At 40.5% G+C, this 24435-nt stretch overlaps 1 protein-coding gene across 2 annotated transcripts in view; it reads right to left on the bottom strand.

Moving 5' to 3' along the window:
* Window positions 1-24435, bottom strand: part of gabra3 (gamma-aminobutyric acid type A receptor subunit alpha3) — a 118337-nt gene that overhangs the window by 31022 nt on the left and 62880 nt on the right. For both annotated transcript variants that reach the window (XM_085288546.1, XM_085288547.1), the window contains exons 3-4: window positions 22017-22138; window positions 16446-16513 (exon numbers count right to left, since the gene is read on the bottom strand). In XM_085288546.1, the coding sequence (XP_085144672.1) occupies window positions 16446-16513; window positions 22017-22138 (190 nt within the window). The remainder of the gene's footprint in view (window positions 1-16445; window positions 16514-22016; window positions 22139-24435) is intronic.

Below are 24435 nucleotides of genomic sequence, written 5' to 3'. Positions count from 1 at the left end.
CAACAGCTTGAGACCAATCAGAGGTGGGTGGTCCACTTCCTTCAGCTGCCCACCCTTCAGTGGCAGGTCTGTGAAACGGCGCTCATTTTCAATTAATCCTCAAGGCTCCCGATTCACAGGAGTGATGTTTGGAGCTATAGTTTAAACTTGGACTTCTGATGTCTGTAGAAGCATCACTGTACATTAACCCTAGACATTAACCCTAACCTAGACTTTTAGATGACTTGGCAAAGGTAGCAGCTGGCAGGATGGGCTCCTTGACTCATTTTACTCCTCTCTTGGTCTCGCATTGACTAAACAATAAAAAATATCCCTGCTTTTGACATTATTGGGGATATAGCAACAACTCTAATTGATAGAGATGTAGTTTTCCGCAACAACCAATTTTTAGCCCACTGTTTGCGAGCAGATCTATTAAAAAATTCTAAAACAATTTGCATGAAACTGTTACTTTTGGAGTTGACTGAAATTTGGGTTCATGAATTTTCAGTAGGATTAATTACCGCAGCAACACAGGAAAAAATGGGAGACATTCTCTTGATGACATACTTCTGGAAGCAGGAACTCAGTTCAGGTATGATGTGGAGGGAATAGTCAGCCTTTGTGTGGGTGTGCAGTCTTGGACTGTTGTTCTTTTGTAATTTAGCAGTGGGGTGAAGTTACAGTTTAATTACTATAGAAAGTAATTATCTAAGGCTACCCTTATTATAGTCATTACTTAATGTGAAAAAGAACTAAAGAAAGGTACTTCACAACAAAATACCGTAAATGACTGCTATAATCAATATTAGAATAACAATTAAACCAAGACTAAAGTAAACTAAGATGAGCTCACTGGCCACTTCACTGAATGCCCCTTTTCTTTCAGAATTGCCTTATTTCATGCCATAAATCCACAAGGTGATAGAAACATTCCTCAGAGATTGTGGCTGCAGATGTGCCAGCTGCATGTTTGTAACCCATGATATGAATCTCTTGTTCCACTAAATCCCACAGGTACTACTGGATATAAATCTGATGGTCATTTAAGTAAAATAAACTTAATATCGCGTTGAAGAAACCAATCTAAGGTGATCTGAGCTTTGTCATATGGTGGGTTATCCTGCTGGGATAATGCGCCTTTGTCAATGTGGTTATAAAGGAACGGACAACACCAATACTCAAATGATGCTGATTTGGTACTAAACACCCAAAAGGTGGCAGGAAAATGTTCCACACAACATTACATCACCGACAGCCTGAATCATTGATACAAGGCAAGATGGATCCATGCTTTCTTGCTGTTTATACCAAATTCTAACTGAATGTCACAAGACTCAGACTCATCAGAAAAAATCAGGACTCGTCATGCTTTTCAAATCTTCTATTGCCCAATTTTGGTGAGACTCGCAAATATAGTTTCCTGTTCTTAGTATACACAAGTGGCAACTGGTGTGGTCTTCTGTTGCTGTAACATATTAGCTTCTGCATACCTTGGTTGTAAAGACTAGTTATTTGAGTTAATTTTGCCTCCATATCAGCTAAAAAACCATTTTCCTCTGACCTCTCGAATTAGCAAGGTGTTTTTGCACAGAGAACTGACACTTAATGGATATTTTCTCTTTTTCAGACCATTTTCTGTAAACCCTATAGACAGTATATGTGGGAAAATTGTAGCACATCATCAGTTTCTGAAATTTTTAGTTTAGCCCATATGGCACCAACGACCATGTCACATTCAAAGTCACTTAAATACTGTTTCCTCCCCATTCAGATGTTTGGTTTGAACTTCCAAAAGTCATCTTGACCATGATTACATGCCTAAATGCACTCTTACTGCCATGTGAATGGCTAATTATATTTGCATTAAAGAGAAGTTGGACAGGTGGACCCAAAAAAGTGGCCAGTGAGTGTATTTTATGAAAGGATTCAGTCACAGTTACAAAGTCACAAATTATCTTTCAAGCCCTTAGTTGTTTCGAGAAGCAGCAATTTTCAGCTACGGAGCTTTGATGAAGCCTCTGTACCCTCGCTGCTCACCAAAGATAGCAACGAGCTGGGATGGACAGATAGATTAGACTGACATTTTTCTCACATGTTGTGAAAGGACCGCAATGTGGCTAAACGGCGAGAAAATCTGGACTTTGATCTGATAAACACAGCGATGACTCCAAATAAATGCTAATAATGACTTTTGAGTTAGATGTGTAAGTACAAACAGTTTCCATTTGATTTTTTTCTCACTATATCATCAACAGATTTATCACCAGCTGCAGATGTTTGATAATAAATGTCCTCTTTTAATGGGCTTAGATGTAAATTAAATTCCTCCTAAACTGCCTGACTGCACCCCTCTAAGACCATAAAAAAATGAAATTTCATGAAGTGAAAGCTTCAAAGGGCACAGCTGGGGTTACAGTGGGGCAAAAAAGTATTTAGTCAGCCACCGATTGTGCAAGTTCCCCCACCTAAAATGATGACAGAGGTCAGTAATTTGCACCAGAGGTACACTTCAACTGTGAGAAACAGAATGTGAAAAAAAATCCATGAATCCACATGGTAGGATTTGTAAAGAATTTATTCGTAAATCAGGGTGGAAAATAAGTATTTGGTCACCTCAAACAAGGAAAATCTCTGGCTCTCACAGACCTGTAACGTCTTCTGTAAGAAGCTTTTCTGTCCCCCACTCGTTACCTGTATGAATGGCACCTGTTTGAACTCATCATCTGTATAAAAGACACCTGTCCACAGCCTCAAACAGTCAGACTCCAAACTCCGCCATGGCCAAGACCAAAGAGCTTTCGAAGGACACCAGGAAAAGTATTGTAGACCTGCACCAGACTGGGAAGAGTGAATCTACAATAGGCAAGCAGCTTGGTGTGAAAAAAATCAACTGTGGGAGCAATCATCAGAAAATGGAAGACATACAAGACCACTGATAATCTCCCTCGATCTGGGGCTCCACGCAAGATCTCATCCCGTGGGGTCAAAATGATCATGAGAACGGTGAGCAAAGATCCCAGAACCACACGGGGGGACCTGGTGAATGACCTGCAGAGAGCTGGGACCAAAGTAACAAAGGTCACCATCAGTAACACACTACAACGGCAGGGAATCAAATCCCGCAGTGCCAGACGTGTTCCGCTGCTGAAGCCAGTGCATGTCCAGGCCCGTCTGAAGTTTGCCAGAGAGCACATGGATGATACAGCAGAGGATTGGGAGAATGTCATGTGGTCAGATGAAACCAAAGTAGAACTTTTTGGTATAAACTCAACTCGTCGTGTTTGGAGGAAGAAGAATACTGAGTTGCATCCCAAGAACACCATACCTACTGTGAAGCATGGGGGTGGAAACATCATGCTATGGGGCTGTTTTTCTGCCAAGGGGACAGGACGACTGATCCGTGTTAAGGACAGAATGAATGGGGCCATGTATCGTGAGATTTTGAGCCAAAACCTCCTTCCATCAGTGAGAACTTTGAAGATGAAACGAGGCTGGGTCTTCCAACATGACAATGATCCAAAACACACCGCCCGGGCAACAAAGGAGTGGCTCCGTAAGAAGCATTTGAAAGTCCTGGAGTGGCCTAGCCAGTCTCCAGACCTCAACCCCATAGAAAATCTGTGGCGGGAGTTGAAAGTCCGCGTTGCTCGGCGACAGCCCCAAAACATCACTGCTCTCGAGAAGATCTGCATGGAGGAATGGGCCAAAATACCAGCTACTGTGTGTGCAAACCTGGTAAAGACCTATAGTAAACGTTTGACCTCTGTTATTGCCAACAAAGGTTATGTTACAAAGTATTGAGTTGTATTTTTGTTATTGACCAAATACTTATTTTCCACCCTAATTTACGAATAAATTCTTTACAAATCCTACCATGTGGATTCATGGATTTTTTTTTTCATATTCTGTCTCTCACAGTTGAAGTGTACCTCTGGTGCAAATTACTGACCTCTGTCATCATTTTAGGTGGGGGAGCTTGCACAATCGGTGGCTGACTAAATACTTTTTTGCCCCACTGTATGTCTGTTTCACCATCTTGTGAGAAGGTTTACTGGGGAAATCAGATAAGGTTTCATTTTATTTGTTGCGTACAAAGAGCACAGTGCATTATGGGAACAACTCTTAATAAAATCGAACATATTTGTGTTCATGTTTTTTCTGCCTTGGGTACTGCAGAACCAAATGAACTAAAATGAATTAGGTAAAACCAAATCTCTGCCACTCTCTCACATGCCACAACTAAATGGGTCTCTAATGTTTTCAAGTTGGGTTTAATGGCTGAGAAATTTCAGTAGATACTGAAGGGCTCGCCACTGTAGTAAAAAAAATAATTCACATTAGTGAATTATGGAATGAAAGGAAATTAGGAAAATATGAACAGTTGTTGAGGTAGGATGTACACGAGACTGGGCTAAATGAGTCTAGATGTTAAAAAACGAGATCGAGTGTCTGGATCTCTGGTAATGGCAGGAAGGTTGTGTCTAATATCTGATAGAATATTAATGCAGCCTTTTATCATAAATTAATGAGTTCATTAAATTCTAAACATTTAATTATTACATCCTCTTGTAATAATGTCACTATGGCTTTGTTTTAAAATGTTTCTTTTCTTTTCTTTTTTTCGTTTCAATGAGTTCTTTTTATCAAATCAGTTTTTAGCCAAGCAACCTGAACAAGCCGTTTATGCCAGGGAATTTCCACTCGGTAACCCATGCCACTGTTATTCGTGACTACAACTGGAGACATTTTTTCTTTAGATTAGCAGACTGGTTTGACAGGTTTGATTTAGTGCCTCTGACAAGATAGCATATTGTGCACAAGCGCCGTTTCCCCAATTTACTGTGCAGAAATGCTATGCGTGGTACACAATATGTCATCATGTCTTGTTTTTGACAGTGCACAGCAGCCCAGAGATAAGATACTGGTTCGCTGGTGTGGTAATGATACAGAATTAACACAGCTTTTGGGCCCAGTTCTTCTCTTCTGTGGGCATCGTGTCGATCAGTCAGAGGCTTGATTAATAATTACAATTTCGCCTTTCTCTCTCCCCTTGCCAATTATTCTGTCTCACTTGGATTCTTGTTTGCTGTTCACCTTTCCCTGCTGAGAGTAGAACCTGCGTGAGACTTGCATTGAGTTGTGAATCCCATACCAACTCCAATTATTGTCAGAGCTCACAAGCTTCTGCAGCTCTGAGCCGTAAACATGTTTTAGCACTTCACTGCATCACACTTCAAATAGGAACATTTTGTTCCACGAATATAAAGTCAAGTATGTAGCAGTAATCACATAAAAGCAATATGGAAATGGGACTCATTAGCAAATTATGACTGTTTGGAGCTGCATGCAGTGATGCAAACATGAATGAATTACATTTAGAAAGGAAATTTTGGTTTATCCATCATCACTACTACAAAAATAGAATAAATCCATCCATGCATGTTAAAAAAATGCATACGTAGTGTCCCCTGACAGTGTTTTCACAGTCCGCAGTAGAAAATGCAAGAGAGATTTATGAGAGATCAGGGTTTCCATCTTGTGTCCAATGGAAATCACGTGATTTAGATGGAACATATTCAATTCAATTTATATATCACCAAATCACAACAACAGTTGCCTTGAAGTGCTTTATATTGTAAGACCCTACAATATCAGAGGAAAATCCCAACAACCAGACATCTGTCCCTCTGAGCAAGCACTTGGCAACAGTGGGAAGGAAAAACTCCTTTTTAAAAGGAAGAAACCTCCGGCAGAACCCAGCTCAGGGAGGGGCAGCCAGAACAAAGGACACACTAGAGCTGGGCTATATGGCCTAAAATTCATATCGCGATATAATTTGAAGCATATATATCACGATATATTCTTTTCTTCTGTATAACGTATTTTCTACACTATAAGGCACACTTAAAATCCTTTAATTTTCTCAAAAATCGAGAGTGTGCCTTATGTATGAATTCTGGTTGTGCTTACTGACCTTGAACCGATTTGGGCGTGCAGAAATCTGTTAAAAAATGTTTTAGTACAACTTTGGTAAGCCGCACTGCTTGATGGATTGTCAGAGCATTACGGCTGCCGTAGTGAGGAGCTTCGCGGAGTAATCTGGGTCCAAAACTCCGTCCATTTCAGGTCCCAAAGTCAAACGAACACTGAGAGTTAAAAAACGGTCTAAATTCTTTCATCTTTAATTAAATCATCAGCGTTGCTGCTTTGTCGGGTGTGACAATTAAGTTTTAGAAGTTACAGGAAGTTAGCTCGCTAGTTTACACCTAAACATTTCATACCATGTTCTGAACGAGAGATTTTTTGAAAATAATTAAAACGTACAGCTCTGCTACCACTTCCAACATAAATGAAGACAGAAAACTAAACAGCAGTGGCGTTTGCAGGGTTACTGAAGTTGGACTACCTGGTATATAATGTTGTGCTACATGATTGCTAGCGACACAGCTATGTTAGCATAACTTTAGCACAGTGAAGCTGGAGGATGAACGCCAACTTTTTTTCCACTCAATAAAAGTTAACGTGAGGGATTCTGGTGGTCAGGGACAAATGCAATCACATAGCAGGATGCTATACACGGGCCAAACTTCAGTCAGGAGAACAACTGAGATTATTCATCCACAATACGAGGTTAGTTATTGATATACTGCAACAATATGGGAATAGAACAGCTGCGAGAGAATTCAACATTAATGAATCAATGTTACGGAAGTGGAGGAAGCGCAGTTTTTGGCTTTCCCCTTATTTCAAGAGTGATTAATCTCTTTGCTATGACTGTCACCCGCCATAATTTGCAGATGATAATGGTTGTAACCGCTGCGATGCTTTCGACCAAAACAGGCACAGCTTGATGACATCATCAACATGCGCTATCGCGATAGAGCGATATAGTCAAAATCTCTATCGTTGGCCAAATTTAGATATACGATTTATATCGTTTCTATTATATATCGTTTCTATCGCCCACCCCCAGGACACACTATGGAATATATGTAAACTGATGTGTGGCATATGTATAAAAACTGAATACCATTATAGTAGATCTGCTATATTAAATTTATAGTGGCTCTGCTGTACTACTTTAACATGGATGTTTTTTTTATCCTTGAACTTCCCTTGAGTTCTAGTCTGTATTTATCTTACACTGCCCTTTGGTGCAGTCCCTTAATTCATCCTGTTTGAAAGAAGCTGATTAGCTTTCCTCTATTTAACCCTCAAGCAACCAAGCACTTAAATGTAAATCTATATGAACACATTTACATTTAATTACAGAATCTAATGCTACTTGTTGTAATACTAATAATATTTCATTTTTAAAACCTGAGGTATGTTTGAATCAGTAATGCATTGCAGTATTCTGGTATTTTAAATGACCAGAATACAGTTTTCTCATCCTTTATAAGTGCAAACAAAGATTTTTTTCTGCAGATTTAACCTATTTTGTGCAGAAACATTCAAAATATTTAGATTACTGAAATATCTAGAAATATGGAATAACTGCCTACAAGCTCGAGTAAGGTTTCACTGGTCAAGTTCACATCTTGCGTGTATTTATGTTTTAAAAATCAATTGCATAAAGTATGACTTGTTTGTGGCTTTGCTCTGGGCTGCGTTGGTGAAGCGTTGCTCTGGTTCCATAGGCAGATTCTGTGTCAGAATGGTTGGACATCTCAGGGATACTACCTTCACTATCCGGTGCCAACTCATCTCCATCCTTGAGCTGTGTTCACTGTCACTTTGGGCACTTTCAGCACTTTGGGAAAGTATCCAGTAAATTTTGATACTCTGGGTCTGTCTGAATGTATGAGAACAGTACATTTAGAGCTATCTGAAGCCTGTGCTACCGGCTCACTACAATTTCAAACAATACAATGAGCTCCTTATAACTTTTCCAGTATTTAACATTAGATTTCCCTTAAAAAAAAGAGAAGATGGCTGCAGCTGCAAGACTCAAAAGCATAGAAGCCATACAACAGTTTTGCTTGTAATCAAAAAAACGCTATCCGCCACTGCCATTTACTTGCTAAGGGATTAGGATTAGGGATGGGAATCATGGGGTTTCAAGTTAGTAGTTCAATTCCTTGGAATTGGTAGTCTGCTAGCCTATCGATCCTGCTTATCTGTTCCACTTTCACTTGCGCTACAATCAACTGATTTCAGTTTGTGTGCTGAAGGACGACTATAGAGTTGCAGTCTACAGCGTGAACATGGACATTACTTTTATTTTTACTGGACAAAAAAACAAGAGTGTTATGGTGCAAAGTGCATCGGGGACAATTGCACTATGCGGCTAACACAACTTTGGCTCTTTGCAAGCATCTGCACAGACATCATGCTAACGCTAAGCTAGACAAGAACCCAAAGCAACGTTAGCTGAGCCAACCCCCGCCCAGCAGGCAGACCCTAAACCTCAACAGGTATCAAACTGATAAGCAGTCAGACTCCAGCCTGTGTTTCTACCTATTCATGTTTCTAAGGTGAATCGCTGTGGCGATCACTTTATAGTCTCTTTGTACTGGTTTTTGTCTTTGCTTTGTGTTCATACCTAAATACGAGGAGAGAGATCATATGTGTAGCCTCATTCAGATAATGATTTGTCTCGGTGTATAGATCTGTAGCCACATGAGACTGTGTTTTGGGTCATTTTATAGAGAAAACTTTATTCTGGGAGTATTGCTTTAAAGAGTTCTGTTCTGTGGCATATTTGTAATACATTACTTTTTTTGAGTAATGACTCTAATGCTGATCACAACAAAAAGGTGAAATACCTCCAACATTCACAAAGATTTGACCACACAGCATGCTGTCAAGTTGCACCAATGTAATGTCTTGGATATGCTTCTTAGCGATGGTGTGTGGTGACATCGAGGCCAACGAAAACCCAGTGAGAACCGATAAGCAATTGAATGAATAAGTGATATCGATAATGGAACTGGAATAGCTAAATTCTTATCACTTCCCATCCCCATGAAGGATGCTACAGCCTTCTTACTTCTGGCTGCTATTAGAAGAAAAATATAGGCTTTTAGGTTGCAAAAAAGTCTTCCTGTTCTGCTTTCAAGTTGTTCCTGTCCGACACATGAATCATGCCGCGACACTGGGGAATACAATGACCTGTACAGTGAGTGGAAAAAAGCTCTATTTTCAGAGTAAAGTTTTTTTTTTTCACTTTTTTTTTTATAAAAGGTGGTGGTGATGACCAATTTAAATTTGGTTTATTCTCTAAAAATGGCATAACTGGGTTAGCAAGTCCTTGAATAAGGACAACATGATTGATACAGATTCCAGGAGTTAACCTTCAAATTTTAGCAGCACAAAGATTCATCTGTTCTCTCCAGAATTTTAACTTGTAGGGGGTTTGTTTTTGGAGCAAATTTTTTCTGAATTGTAAACATACAAATATAGGCTGTCATTTTTTCACATAACCCAGTAATTTTTATCCCCAGAAAATTTTGCAGCCCTGGTGAGATCGGGCCATCACTGCCGTCTTTGTCAAACCGAGCCTCAGCACAGTGCATGTGACAGCCTAAATCGCTTCCCATTTCATCAGCAAAGGCCTGTCAAATCCCACCATGAAACAGGTACATGTGCTGTGACACAGCATGCATGTGGATACGACGTGACTCCATTGACTTACCGAAAGGGCAGGAGAAAGACACATACGAAAGACAGAAAAAAATCCACCAGATCGAGTGAGAAAGGGGGAGCTCGGGATAGAGAAACACACCAACCTACTTACTAGAGATCAGCATCAAGATCGTAACCTACATTCTGTGTCTTAGTGTGACAAAGTGCAGAAATCTTCTCTTAGTCAGACACAACTGTACAAAGTGCCCTGCTACTGGCCTAATATTTGAATCAAGCACGATGAATACGCAGATGTGAGCGTTCCTCTTCTTCCAGTATGGGACACTAAAGGTAGATGTGGCGGAAAGGGGTACAAGTGACGTCTAAATGTGTGGCCCCAGGGCGAGCAGACATTTCTAGGACACTTGATGTTACGGAGATCGGTAGTTGGATGTATACTGCAGAAGATAAGATTAAGAGGTCATTGAGTGTGCTCTGACTGTGAATTTCTTGTAACAGTTTGGAGAGAAATATCTCTACAAGTATAGTGTTTGTTTTTTCATGATCCCACATCAACCTATTGCCTGATCTGATTTCATGAGACTTTGTTTGGTGATATTTTTCTTCTTGAAATTGTTTGTTTCCCCTTATACACATAAGAATGAGGTCTAGTATGAGAACGCTTTTTTTTAGGAGACAGCGTTGCACGATAAGATACTTTAATGGCTAATTCAAAAGATATCTTATGCTCCTATAGAGCTGGTTTGCCTTTTTGTTTCAGTGACTCTGCAGCTGCCTCAAAGTAATCAGTTAAACTGCGGTTAGCTGTAGACAAAACAAAACTCTCTTGTGTGAACACATCAAGGGAATACCTCAAAAAGCTTCTCTCCACCTCTGAAATACCTCCAAGATTAGCCGTTTCCTCTTTTTTAACTGACCTAGAAAAATGGTTCAGGCTTTTGCTTCCCCAGTACTGTTTACTGCAATGCCCTACTCAGAGGCTGTCCTGCTCCACGCTCATTCAGCTTGTTAGCCTGAAAACTCATCATCCAGAAAACACGATCCCGCGACCTCAACCTACTCTAGAGATGCCACCGTCGGCTCTGACGAGTGTCTTCAAAGCTCAAATATACAACCATAAAATAACCCACCCTATAGGATTATATATAAGACAGCACTAATTTTCTAAATTTGAAAGAAAAACTACGCCAACTTCACTTGTCCTAGAAGTCACCCGTCGATGTGGAGACAGGCACCAATTTCAGACAACTCCTTATTAAAATGCACAATGGGGATTTTAACCCAGCCTACTATCCACATATTTTCCTTGTACAGCAGTTGCTCTTGTCTTGTGTTATTTCTTCCTCTGCTTAAAGGAACCGAAAAAGCTCAGAGTGCTGATCTATGACCAACATTTTATTCATGCAATGCTACACAAAACCTTTGAAGACAGAATTTAGTAGATAGTGTAGGAGGAGATTACTGGAGTATAAAAAAAAAGAGATGTTAATCTCCATAAAGTTGCTATCTGAACTGGACCCTTGCAATGTATGCACAACAATGCAAACACAACACTTTAAGCAGTTCACTGGTACAGACAAGATGTGAGCAAGCGAGAGGAACAAAAAGAGCGTCGGCACTACATATGCAAAAGATGTCCTATAAACACATTTGCAATGCAGATATTCAGACACTTGACTTTCGACGTCAGTTCCATTGTGGGATGCCTTTTGACGGCTTAAGCCTGATCATCTTTTCAGACTAGGCTGTGGAAAATCTTGAAAGGAAGTACTTGGAGCCGTTATGCAGCTTTCATGGAGCAAGAAAACCCAGTGTAGCCTGGGGCCAAGATGAGTCCTTCTTGGGTAATGACCTAAAACTGACAAGACAATGAAGAAATTAAAATAATAATAATAATATGTTGATGCTGTGTTTCCCACGCTGCTACTCCACATACACTGACAGCAAGACAAAGGTGCCAGCGTGTGTGAACCAGCACTGACCTAGCTAACTGCAGCTCTGACCAAAGCATTACCACAAGTGGGCTTCTGTGTCCTGTGGTGTTTTCTGTTGATTCATGCAACTGCCAAGTGGAGCATGTGAAGAGAATAAAAGACTGGGTCTAGAACTGAGCTCTGAGAGACCCCAAAGGTGACATGTCCTGAAAAAGAGAAAGCACTGTCTTCTGTACTAATGCAACAGAGCCCTTCTCTCAAAGCAGGGAAACTGCTGTCTTTCTCATATTAATAATCATACTCAGCAAGTGTCACATGCAAACATTAAATGAGTAATCACTTTTTTTAGGCTAGTTGTAGGAGGGACATTGATATGTCATTAACTTTTAGTTGACATGGCACAGTTGTTAGCATACGGGTACTTATTCACATATAAAAATTTCCTCTTATTTTGTTTTATTTGTGTCCATATAGTGAACATTGATCCCAGGAAACTCTTCTAGCACTTTATTTGGTGTCTGCCAACACATGAGCCAAGTGTCTCCTTTATTGCTTAATGCTATGTTCACGAGCTAGTTACTGCCTGCCACTGGATTTGGAGCAGGCTGCGTACAGCGGGACAGATGTGTTCTGTGGCAGCTGGAATGTGGCATGTGTGAAAAGGTGGCTGTGAGTGCAGGTGTATCAAAAGGCCTGCGATATGTTGAGAAAAAAAATGCAAAGAACGAGTCCCATATGGAAATGCAGTATTTTACATGTGAATTTGATGATCATTGAAAAGTTATGGGCCTAGAGTTTTTGTTTGAAAGATACAGAGTTGTCAGCAGATCTGCACTTTATGAATGTTCACTTTTGCTCTGTGGTTAATAAACAAGAGTTTGCAGATGAGTCTTCCATGCAAACTAAAGACAACTGTGGCAAACTGCTAGCAACCAAGGAAACGGCAAGGAGGTTTTTGGTGCAAAACCCTCTGTCACTCGGCAACCTTCAGCAACAACTCATCAATTGGCCAGGGAATGCACATTTTTCCCTAGCGATCGGTTGTTGACAGGGGGCACCTGAATGGTCTCAGTGAAACTGAGGGTATTAGCGATCGATATCACAATGTCTGCCTGCAATCTCCAGCAACTGGCAGGGGAATATTCCTGTAACAGTTGGTGGTTGCCAGGCTGTCGCCTCTGATCTCTAAGCCCGTGTGACTGGAGCCATGGATAACCAAGTCAGTATGTTAACAAAGAGCCTCAAGCTTTTCCAAGACGTTTAGAGAAGATTTATCAAGATTTTGATGTGAGAGTGTTCCTTCTTTACAACAGTTTGTCAGCATGTTCATGTACTGAAATGATGCCAGCACTGTTTGCAAAATACAAAAGACACAGCTGTTGTATCAGCCTTACATGACAGTCACATAGCTCATAGAGCACATACTTATGGATATGCTTATTTAGATCGACATAGAAATAGCTCATGAAATGAACTGTGCTTGATCAGAAGCTACACTATCATTTCATCTGTCAAATAAGCAGTGTGTTCACACTGTAGCTCACATTATGTTGAAATAAATGTTGAAAGACCGCTGTTTGAACATCCAATCAATATGCTGAATATTTATATATTGCGGGGCAGCACGGTGGTTAGCACTGTTGCGGTACAGCAACAGCAAGAAGGACCTGAATTCAATTCCACCATCAGGCCGGGGTCTTTCTGTGTGGAGTTTGCATGTTCTCCCCGTGTTTGTGTGGATTCCCTCTGGGTACTCCGGCTTCCTCCCACCATCCAAAGACATGCAGCTTGTGGGGATAGGTTGGCAACAGGATGGCAATTTTCTCGTGACTACCAAAAGCCAGTGCCTGCCCAGTTATTGCATTACATTTTCGCATTTGACAATCAAAAGTAAGTAGCTGAAACAACCACAGTTGACTGCAGAGTTACTGAACAGGTAGCAACTGGTCTCCAAACAGTTGAGTCCCGACTCTGGAAACATTTGCAAATAACTGTTGTCTAATTTATAAATGTGGACAGATTTCCAACACATCTGAATCAATCTCAGACCCCATTCAACTGATAGAGAGATAGATTTATTGTTGATTATCGCCATCCTGAGACACCAAAGTTGCTTGAAAGAAAGCGAATGACTGCAAGTGGTTGCAGGCCTGGTCTTTGAATCTAAAGTATTGAGATTGCAAGCTGACTGCACATGATCGCAATAACTTTGGATTGATTTGGGCCATTAGAAAGGTGTGTGTTGACTCAGGGATTGCATAGCATAGGAAAATAAAGAAGCCACCAACCACGTAGACTAATATAAATTCTGACTTGCATGGCGGTACCTCTTTTGTCGTCGGTTGGCTGGTCTCCTCCTCTATTTGTTCTTTTTTCTTTTCACTAATTAATTAATTTTCTGATTCTTCCAACAAATCTCTTCTTTTGTGTACTAATACTGACATTTAATTACTTCATCTCATTTAATTATATTTCATTTACAGTGGGGCAAAAAAGTATTTAGTCAGCCACCGATTGTGCAAGTTCCCCCACCTAAAATGATGACAGAGGTCAGTAATTTGCACCAGTGGTACACTTCAACTGTGAGAGACAGAATGTGAAAAAAAAATCCATGAATCCACATGGTAGGATTTGTAAAGAATTTATTCGTAAATTAGGGTGGAAAATAAGTATTTGGTCAATAACAAAAATACAACTCAATACTTTGTAACATAACCTTTGTTGGCAATAACAGAGGTCAAACGTTTACTATAGGTCTTTAACCAGGTTTGCACACACAGTAGCTGGTATTTTGGCCCATTCCTCCATGCAGATCTTCTCGAGAGCAGTGATGTTTTGGGGCCGTCGCCGAGCAACACGGACTTTCAACTCCCGCCACAGATTTTCTATGGGGTCGAGGTCTGGAGACTGGCTAGGCCACTCCAGGACTTTCAAATGCTTCTTACGGAGCCACTCCTTTGTTGCCCGGGCGGTGTGTTTTGGATCATTGTCATGTTGGAAGACCCAGCCTCGTTTCATCTTCAAAGTTCTCACTGATGGAAGGAGGTTTTGGCTCAAAATCTCACGATACATGGCCCCATTCATTCTGTCCTTAACACGGATCAGTCGTCCTGTCCCCTTGGCAGAAAAACAGCCCCATAGCATGATGTTTCCACCCCCATGCTTCACAGTAGGTATGGTGTTCTTGGGATGCAACTCAGTATTCTTCTTCCTCCAAACACGACGAGTTGAGTTTATACCAAAAAGTTCTACTTTGGTTTCATCTGACCACATGACATTCTCCCAATCCTCTGCTGTATCATCCATGTGCTCTCTGGCAAACTTCAGACGGGCCTGGACATGCACTGGCTTCAGCAGCGGAACACGTCTGGCACTGCGGGATTTGATTCCCTGCCGTTGTAGTGTGTTACTGATGGTGACCTTTGTTACTTTGGTCCCAGCTCTCTGCAGGTCATTCGCCAGGTCCCCCCGTGTGGTTCTGGGATCTTTACTCACCGTTCTCATGATCATTTTGACCCCACGGGATGAGATCTTGCGTGGAGCCCCAGATCGAGGGAGATTATCAGTGGTCTTGTATGTCTTCCATTTTCTGATGATTGCTCCCACAGTTGATTTTTTCACACCAAGCTGCTTGCCTATTGTAGATTCACTCTTCCCAGTCTGGTGCAGGTCTACAATACTTTTCCTGGTGTCCTTCGAAAGCTCTTTGGTCTTGGCCATGGCGGAGTTTGGAGTCTGACTGTTTAAGGCTGTGGACAGGTGTCTTTTATACAGATGATGAGTTCAAACAGGTGCCATTCATACAGGTAACGAGTGGGGGACAGAAAAGCGTCTTACAGAAGACGTTACAGGTCTGTGAGGGCCAGAGATTTTCCATGTTTGAGGTGACCAAATACTTATTTTCCACCCTGATTTACGAATAAATTCTTTACAAATCCTACCATGTGAATTCATGGATTTTTTTTTCACATTCTGTCTCTCACAGTTGAAGTGTACCTCTGGTGCAAATTACTGACCTCTGTCATCATTTTAAGTGGGGGAACTTGCACAATCGGTGGCTGACTAAATACTTTTTTGCCCCACTGTACTTATCTAATTATATACAGATATACACCCACTCATTTTATTTGTGTCTTTGTTACCCGGCACACTTAACCATGACAGCATGAATATTTATGTGTCTCTGTACTCTACAGTTGAGTTAGTTAACATAAAGAACATCTGTCATATACCATTAAGGAAGTAAAGCCGTTCACCTTTAACATCCTCTGTAACCGTCTTCACACAAGTTTATGACATCCTCAGGAGATCCTCATCGACTCGCGTTCGAGTCTGACAGTGTGAACACAAGCTGCTGTAGAGGAGCTACGCTTAGAGCCCCAGAACAGAGTGAAGCAGAGCTCCAGTGAGACCGAAACACTCAAAGTTTGGCAAAAACGCACTAATCTTGCTATGTCATGCAGGCTGTCAAGCCAGCTCTGTGCTCAGCCTCGGAAACAAACCCAGAGCTCAAGGCGGTCAATTAGAGCTGCATGATCAAATATGTCAAATGCTGTACAGGGTCTCATGACAACGCATAAAAATTCTCAGGCAATTGCTGCTTAAAGAGGGTCATCTGAGGCTTTTAAAGGCTGTGTTTTACAGGGAGACCACTTTGACAAGGAACAGCACCATCCGAAAGTTGTCTGCTAGTATATAACATAAATATATGTACACAAAACCATTACTACTACTACTAATAATAATAATAAAAAATGCATGAATAGCTAACACCAACAAATCCAACATCCTCTACAAGGACCTTGAAGCAAAGATGCTTACACAATCCAAATGCCACACTAAGCACCTCTGCCAAACAGTAACAGGTAAAGGGATGAAAGCCTTCTTAGGTTTGATGATTCTGATCAGAGTGAGGAGGAAGCTGAGGAAACTGATACTCACCATGTCTGTGTCTGAAACGGGTCCAAAACTCGTGACATAGATGTTTGTCCTCACTTCTGTTACGCTCTCTGAGGAAAAGAGACAACGAGGACCAGAACACATTACGGTCATTACTCAGTCTGTACACAAAAAAAGCATTGCTGGAGCTCTGTCTTTGTTAAGCTGATTGTTTGTGTGCATGACAGTGAAGTTTGCTGGTTGGATTTTAACTAAGCTACCTTAGAAAAAGCCTAGAGTATTAAACGGTTAGAGAAACATCTCAATTTGAAGGAAAAAAAATAAAACAAATGCAGAAGACTTATGCATGCTCAGGGAGGAATTTGTGTCCTCCTGGACGGCTTAATACCTGGATTCAAACTGTCTTTATGGATCATTTCATCAAATCCGTGTTCTTGTAGCACAGGCTGCTGGTTTAAGAACATAATGCTACACCAATAATATAAGACATTTTCTAAAATACACACAGCACTGGCTATAACAGTCCTAAGGATTTGGCCCAGGAGTTGTTGTTTGTTTTTTTTCCTTCTTCCTTGACCTCAATTCAGAGGCAAAATGTTGCTGCGAGCAGCTTCACAGATGCTTCTGAAAGTTATCCATTCAGTAAAACTACCATTTGTTTGGCTCAAGCTCGTTTTTGACCACTGAGGCATAAAATTTGCTTTGGGCCACGCCCAAGTCTGTATCTTCAGAGATGAGATTCCCTTTTGACCCAAAATGATTTTAGTCAGCCTTAAAGGACTACTGGCTCAGGAATAATATGCAGCAGCTTAACATTAAGCATTTTTTAACTCAGATAATGTACACATGTTTTGCAGTTACACACACATACAAACACTGAGTCTGATTCTGTCATAACTCTATAAGACTTTCTACTGTGTCTATTCTTAAGGAAGATGTATTTCTTCAGTTTTAATGACATGCATCCTTGCATGTTATGTAACAATAAAAGCCCCATAATTGCTTTTCTGTCATAATGATTTATAGATGATTCCTGAATTTGCAACACCGATCACACCGATCATTATACGGCATGCTAGTGCAGACCTTTAATTGTGATATGAAATATGCGATGTGGAAGGATTGTTTCCAAACACGTCACTAATGATTTTAACATCGCATTAAGTAGGGCATGAGATGAAAGTCATGACAGATCAAAATTTGCCCTCTTCAGTGTGGGCTGAATCAGCTCCTCTGGGGTAACCGTGTAAAGCAGGCTCTTGGGCCGCTGGCGAGACAAATAGCTGCTCCCGGTGGTGCAACGACTAGAGAGTGATGAGGCTTTTCTCCAAAAGTGAATGGATCCTCGCTCTAACTGTGTCCCAGATCTAAATGGCCACCCACAGGTGAGGTCTTTAATCCTTTAGCAAAGACCCCCCCCTTTCCATCCCAAGGGAGGAGATCCACTTCCACATTAATCATTTCTGTGACTCAAATAGCTCTCACAAATACACGATTATCACAACACCAAGTCAGCAGTTTCCATGGAAGACATAGGCAGGGGAACAGAATGATTTGCCCTGTTTCTGTTTACAACAAAGCACTGGAGCATAGGGCAGAGCTAATAGATGCTGCTGAAAATAAAATGAAATGGCATTTTTCCAGTTTCTGCCCAGTCTGCTTGTCTGAGATGGTCCCACATGACTGTTTTTTCAGAAGGCATGGGGTGGCCAGCAGGAGGAAGATTGGTGCTTTTCTTCTTGTGCAGGCAGCAGCTTTAGACATTAAAGCGTCCCTGCTATACAAAAGCGTGGCGCCTGGTCTGTGTGAAGGCCAGATGCTCCTAATCTAATCTGCAGATTTAAACCTGTGTCAAATAGTTTTACAATATTTTACATTTAAAATACATTTTAAAATATATCATAAAATGTTAAATTTATAATTTATATATTTTATATATTCCTGTCATATTTTTGATGAATAAAGAAATAAGAGGATAATAAATGTCACCACCTTCCTGTCTATTAAATATCAAAGAGGATTTCAAATATGAAAAATTCAAACAGGTCCCCATTCTGTGCCTTCATAAAAAGTAATAAAGCTATGATACACCAGTGCATAAAGCAACTTTAGAAATATGTACAGCTATGGCACCCTACTTACATACAAATAACTGACATATTTTAACCAATCAGAATCATTTCAGCTTCAGTCCTACTATTTGCTTTGCTTAGTGACAATTTTCCTAAAGAACTGTGAGTAAAGAGGTGTTGATAGAATTGTGCTTTAACCTATAGGCAGTCACTTCTGTACAGAGAGACACCTGATCATCTGTTTTGCCTTTGGAGATGGGAATATAACACGAACAACCTATGTTTGGTTCCTTTTCCTGGTTACTGCCACAGAGCCCGAGTCATCCAGCATGGTAGGCCTGTTGCCCAGTAGGTATGCTCATGGCATGTGAATCAAGCAGTAGAGCAGAATTGGACATTCCAGCTGACTGGCTGAGAAATGGTAAAGCACGTTTGAGCATGTGGGCTTGCTGTTGTCCTTTAGGGCACGGATATTTGGATGAAATGGCATCAATTAGTGGGATTTCCACTGACGTGTGTGCTTATTTGCCATTTGGGCATGATTGAACAAAGATGTTCACCCAAGGGAACGCACTTTTCCACAAGAGTGATGTAAAAAAAAAAAAAATGCTCCGTATTGTCCACTAGCAGTGCATAGTGTCAGTTTGGTTTCATGAAGCCAAAAACCTTCAGTTGAGAAGAAAATTGAAGTTTCAGCTACACTAGTCTAATATCTGATATTTACACCACAAAGAAAATGTCAGTAGTTTGTTTGAATATATACATTTAGAAAAGAGCAACATGAAAATTGCATAAGGATATATAAAATAACCTGCACCCTGTGCATGTTGGGCCAATGGCACCTGTAAGTATGTGTGCTGATGAACAGGAGTGTGCTACAGGCTTAGAAGTTTATAACCTTCATAAATATGTGTCAGGCACTGCTGCAGCAACTGCTGACTGTGTTGATAAGGGGCCAAATTAGCCTTCCGACCTCACCTAACTCACTTCCTCAAGCACCAGTTTGAGATGTAGAACATGACACATATCAGTTATGTAACAGTTTTTTTTTAAAGAAAAAATATATATCAATTCTATTTATAAATAAATGTGTCTCCTATACATCTGGACTGAACCACAGTGTTCAGTTGGATCAATAAGTGCCTCAGTGAAGCAAAGAAATGCTGCTCCTTAGACCTGCTCTTTTGACTAAACATAGTCAAAAGACATACAGTGGGGCAAAAAAGTATTTAGTCAGCCACCGATTGTGCAAGTTCCCCCACCTAAAATGATGACAGAGGTCAGTAATTTGCACCAGAGGTACACTTCAACTGTGAGAGACAGAATGTGAAAAAAAAATCCATGAATCCACATGGTAGGATTTGTAAAGAATTTATTCGTAAATCAGGGTGGAAAATATGTATTTGGTCACCTCAAACAAGGAAAATCTCTGGCTCTCACAGACCTGTAACGTCTTCTGTAAGAAGCTTTTCTGTCCCCCACTCGTTACCTGTATGAATGGCACCTGTTTGAACTCATCATCTGTATAAAAGACACCTGTCCACAGCCTCAAACAGTCAGACTCCAAACTCCGCCATGGCCAAGACCAAAGAGCTTTGGAAGGACACCAGGAAAAGTATTGTAGACCTGCACCAGACTGGGAAGAGTGAATCTACAATAGGCAAGCAGCTTGGTGTGAAAAAAATCAACTGTGGGAGCAATCATCAGAAAATGGAAGACATACAAGACCACTGATAATCTCCCTCGATCTGGGGCTCCACGCAAGATCTCATCCCGTGGGGTCAAAATGATCATGAGAACGGTGAGCAAAGATCCCAGAACCACACGGGGGGACCTGGTGAATGACCTGCAGAGAGCTGGGACCAAAGTAACAAAGGTCACCATCAGTAACACACTACAACGGCAGGGAATCAAATCCCGCAGTGCCAGACGTGTTCCGCTGCTGAAGCCAGTGCATGTCCAGGCCCGTCTGAAGTTTGCCAGAGAGCACATGGATGATACAGCAGAGGATTGGGAGAATGTCATGTGGTCAGATGAAACCAAAGTAGAACTTTTGGTAAACTCAACTCGTTGTGTTTGGAGGAAGAAGAATACTGAGTTGCATCCCAAGAACACCATACCTACTGTGAAGCATGGGGGTGGAAACATCATGCTATGGGGCTGTTTTTCTGCCAAGGGGACAGGACGACTGATCCGTGTTAAGGACAGAATGAATGGGGCCATGTATCGTGAGATTTTGAGCCAAAACCTCCTTCCATCAGTGAGAACTTTGAAGATGAAACGAGGCTGGGTCTTCCAACATGACAATGATCCAAAACACACCGCCCGGGCAACAAAGGAGTGGCTCCATAAGAAGCATTTGAAAGTCCTGGAGTGGCCTAGCCAGTCTCCAGACCTCAACCCCATAGAAAATCTGTGGCGGGAGTTGAAAGTCCGTGTTGCTCGGCGACAGCCCCAAAACATCACTGCTCTCGAGAAGATCTGCATGGAGGAATGGGCCAAAATACCAGCTACTGTGTGTGCAAACCTGGTAAAGACCTATAGTAAATGTTTGACCTCTGTTATTGCCAACAAAGGTTATGTTACAAAGTATTGAGTTGTATTTTTGTTATTGACCAAATACTTATTTTCCACCCTGATTTACGAATAAATTCTTTACAAATCCTACCATGTGGATTCATTGATTTTTTTTTTCACATTCTGTCTCTCACAGTTGAAGTGTACCTCTGGTGCAAATTACTGACCTCTGTCATCATTTTAGGTGGGGGAACTTGCACAATCGGTGGCTGACTAAATACTTTTTTGCCCCACTGTAATTAAGATTATTTTTCGCCAACCCTAATAATGGCTAAAGAGCCATAAATATCTGACACCTTGTAACCCATGCATTTAAGTCACAAGTTAAATAGATGGATTCATGCTTCACACACCCCTTGATTACAAAAACGCCAATAATTCAACTTCAACATTTTCTTTAACAGGACTCATATTCTATTACACAACTATGTTAATAAATTTTGCACTATAGCACTTTTTTCCCACTCCCTTAGGAAGATGTAAGTAATTCTATTCTGAAATGAAACAACATAAACTCCTGATATTTAAATTAAATGCGACTGTTACGCTTTATTCTACTGTACGCAATGATTCACGCATCAGGACGACAGCTTGAGGTTTACATCAAAGTTCTGTCTTTGCACAGCAAACATCACTCTGCAAAACACTATGATAATTTGCTACTTAAATCCAGAACTTACCCAGCACACCCACTCTATATTAACTAATATTAATGGGAAAAAGCCACAACAGTGAAAGAAAAGTATGAAAATAAGTAAAATGACTTAATCTCACTTAATCTGCAAAAGAAGTTCAACTTAATCAAAAATAATCCATTTCATTAACGCAACAGGAAGGAAATGACATAGGACCTAGTAGATTAATTAATGTATTTAATGATTTTCAGCATTTGGGATTACAGTGTGATTAACATTTTTGTGTATCCATCATCAGTACAGCTGTTTAGGAACTAAGCACTGCTTACCTCCCAACCCGGGACGGAGCCTGTTGTCATATCCATCCAACAGCCTGTCTAAGATTCGGGTGAAAATGGTGATGTTGTCTTTACTGTCATCAGGCAACGGCTCTCTGTGTCCAACTACTGCCCTGCAGGGAAAAACAAGGAAAAGAAAGTGGAGTTCAAGAATAACAAAAGCTGTCAGATTTAGCAAAACCACTGATATGCTGACACTGTGTACAACAGTGTGAAAGCCTGCTGTTTGTTAGTATCTCCCACTGTCTCGACTGGGTGGACTCTCCGTTTTTAGAAAAAGAATACATTTATAGTAATGAGTTGTTTCCCAAAAAGAAAACACTCAGCAGCATTTTGTTAGAGAATTCATCATATGCTATCAACCATTAGTTATTAATTTACACGACCCACAATCCCCAACATAACAATACTGTAGTGAAATGAAAAGGCCACTATATGTGGAACAGTGATGAGTTAATGAGTACCATCTTTAATTAAGTTAAAATCCCCCTGGGAGCTGACCTATAATATAAAAGTAATCCTCGTCAACCACCCCTCCATGCCCACATGCACTCTTCCACATGCAGCCCTTCACACTTCTGTAAGGAAGGAAACGAATCGTGTATATTCCGTGAAAGATCCTCAAAGGAAATCCCAGAAAAATGGGAAACTGTGTTTTCTCTTGACTTTCTGTAGCTTAATGCCTGCTAAAATAACAAGTCAATATAAAGAGTCCACTGGAGCTACAGCATTATCCATTAAAACACTTACTGGGTGAAGGTCACCTCTTTAAATGTATGCAATTGTAATTATTATCAGCTCGGGGAGTTAGGGATCTTAAAAATGGCCTTCCTACACAAAACGCATCATAATTTTGAGGCATCTGGGCAAAGTACTTCAGTTTAGCTAAGTGGCCATTATGAGGGCATGTGTGGGCAATAAAAAATATCAATTAAGCATCAGGGTTCCTTCGTGTTCTAGCGATTATTCCCTCCATAATGTAGTGGCACTCATGTTGTACAATACACCAAGCATAAATGCTTTTAAAGCTTTACAAAATATAAGTGCTGTTTTTATATTAGGCAGGTTGAAATGTGTAAACTCTGCCAGTTATACTTTATTCGGTGTTAAATTAAACATTAAAACCCTCTGGTTTATATAAAGGATACTGTGCTATCAATATTACAGGGAACTTTGTATTTATATTGATTATAAAGGTAATGTAATGCGGCACAGTTAGCACTTCTTTTACAATGTGTTTTTTATTGCTTTTAACTTTCTTTTATGTTCTGCATTAGTAGAGAAACCTTGACTGTTTACTAATCGATTTCCTAACATGTACTGGGGGCTGCGTTAAATTGTTGGCGCCTCACAGGGAAAGCATTTGGGTTGGGTGACTTTTACTGTGAAAAGCTAATGAAGCAAGATGGTTATTGCATAAAATGCATGTATGAAATAACATTTTATTTTCTTTTTTGACAGTGGATCAGTTTTAATTATGGACGACAGTAATAGAAGTTTAATGGGGTGAGCTCTTAGATGAAGAGCCGGAGGCGAAAGACGGCACACCTCCACTGTCTGCAAATTACACTTCCAATTATTTGTGATTGACTCTTTGAAACATTGTTTGTTGGACTTCACAGTAAACAGAAACAAGTTGCTCTTGTGTGTTTTAAGTATTTAACTCATCTGAAAGCTGCTCATTTTGAAATAAGAACACTGGGGGCCTTCTACCAGTACATTGCATAACTCTCACACAACACTACTGAGAAAAGTACTTGCAGCACTCAGTGATTTGTGTCTTTAATAACATAGCATTCAACATGTGCTGTAAAATCTTCCACTGAGGTCTCATACCATGTCTACAGTTAGGTTCATACTTTGTTTTCTGTTATTTTGAACATCACCAAATGCTGTGTTTCCTCCCTCGAGGCCTTTACTGCAGCTGCCTTCAGTTGCTGCTTGTTTCTGCTTGTTTCGGCCTCCAGTTTTGTATTTAACAGCAGAAAAGCAAGCTCTTTATTGGACTGAGATCAGGTAACTGACTTGGCCACTGAAGAATTTCTCATTTCTCTGCCTTGAGAAACTCTAGGGTTGTTTTTGCAGATTGCTTTGGGTCAGTATCCATTTACAATGTGAAGTCCTGTCAGTTTTACAGCTTCTGGTTGAAAAGTTCATCTTGGTTTTATCTGTCCAATGAGTTTATTTTTTTCAGAACTTTGAAATGTCTTGTTCGAGAGCTGTTTGAAACCAGTGGTTTCACTTGGGCAGCAAACAGCTTACAGCCAATTGTCCGACTGGTTTTGAGCCTGAGGCTCAAGTAAAAATGGCTCCAATTACTAAACAGTTACTAATTTGTTGTAAACCCTTAAATTAAAGCTTGAAAGTATGCCCTTCAATCACATCTTGGTTGTTTGATTTAAAATTCACT

Source organism: Mchenga conophoros, linkage group LG10, assembly GCF_057382185.1.
Source record: "Mchenga conophoros isolate Kocher_MC1m ecotype Shallow Benthic linkage group LG10, M_conophoros_male_GT1.1, whole genome shotgun sequence".
Classification (NCBI taxonomy): Eukaryota; Metazoa; Chordata; class Actinopteri; order Cichliformes; family Cichlidae; genus Mchenga; species Mchenga conophoros.
Note: the sequence above shows the minus strand (reverse complement) of the source record. Positions and strands in the feature narration are given on the sequence as shown.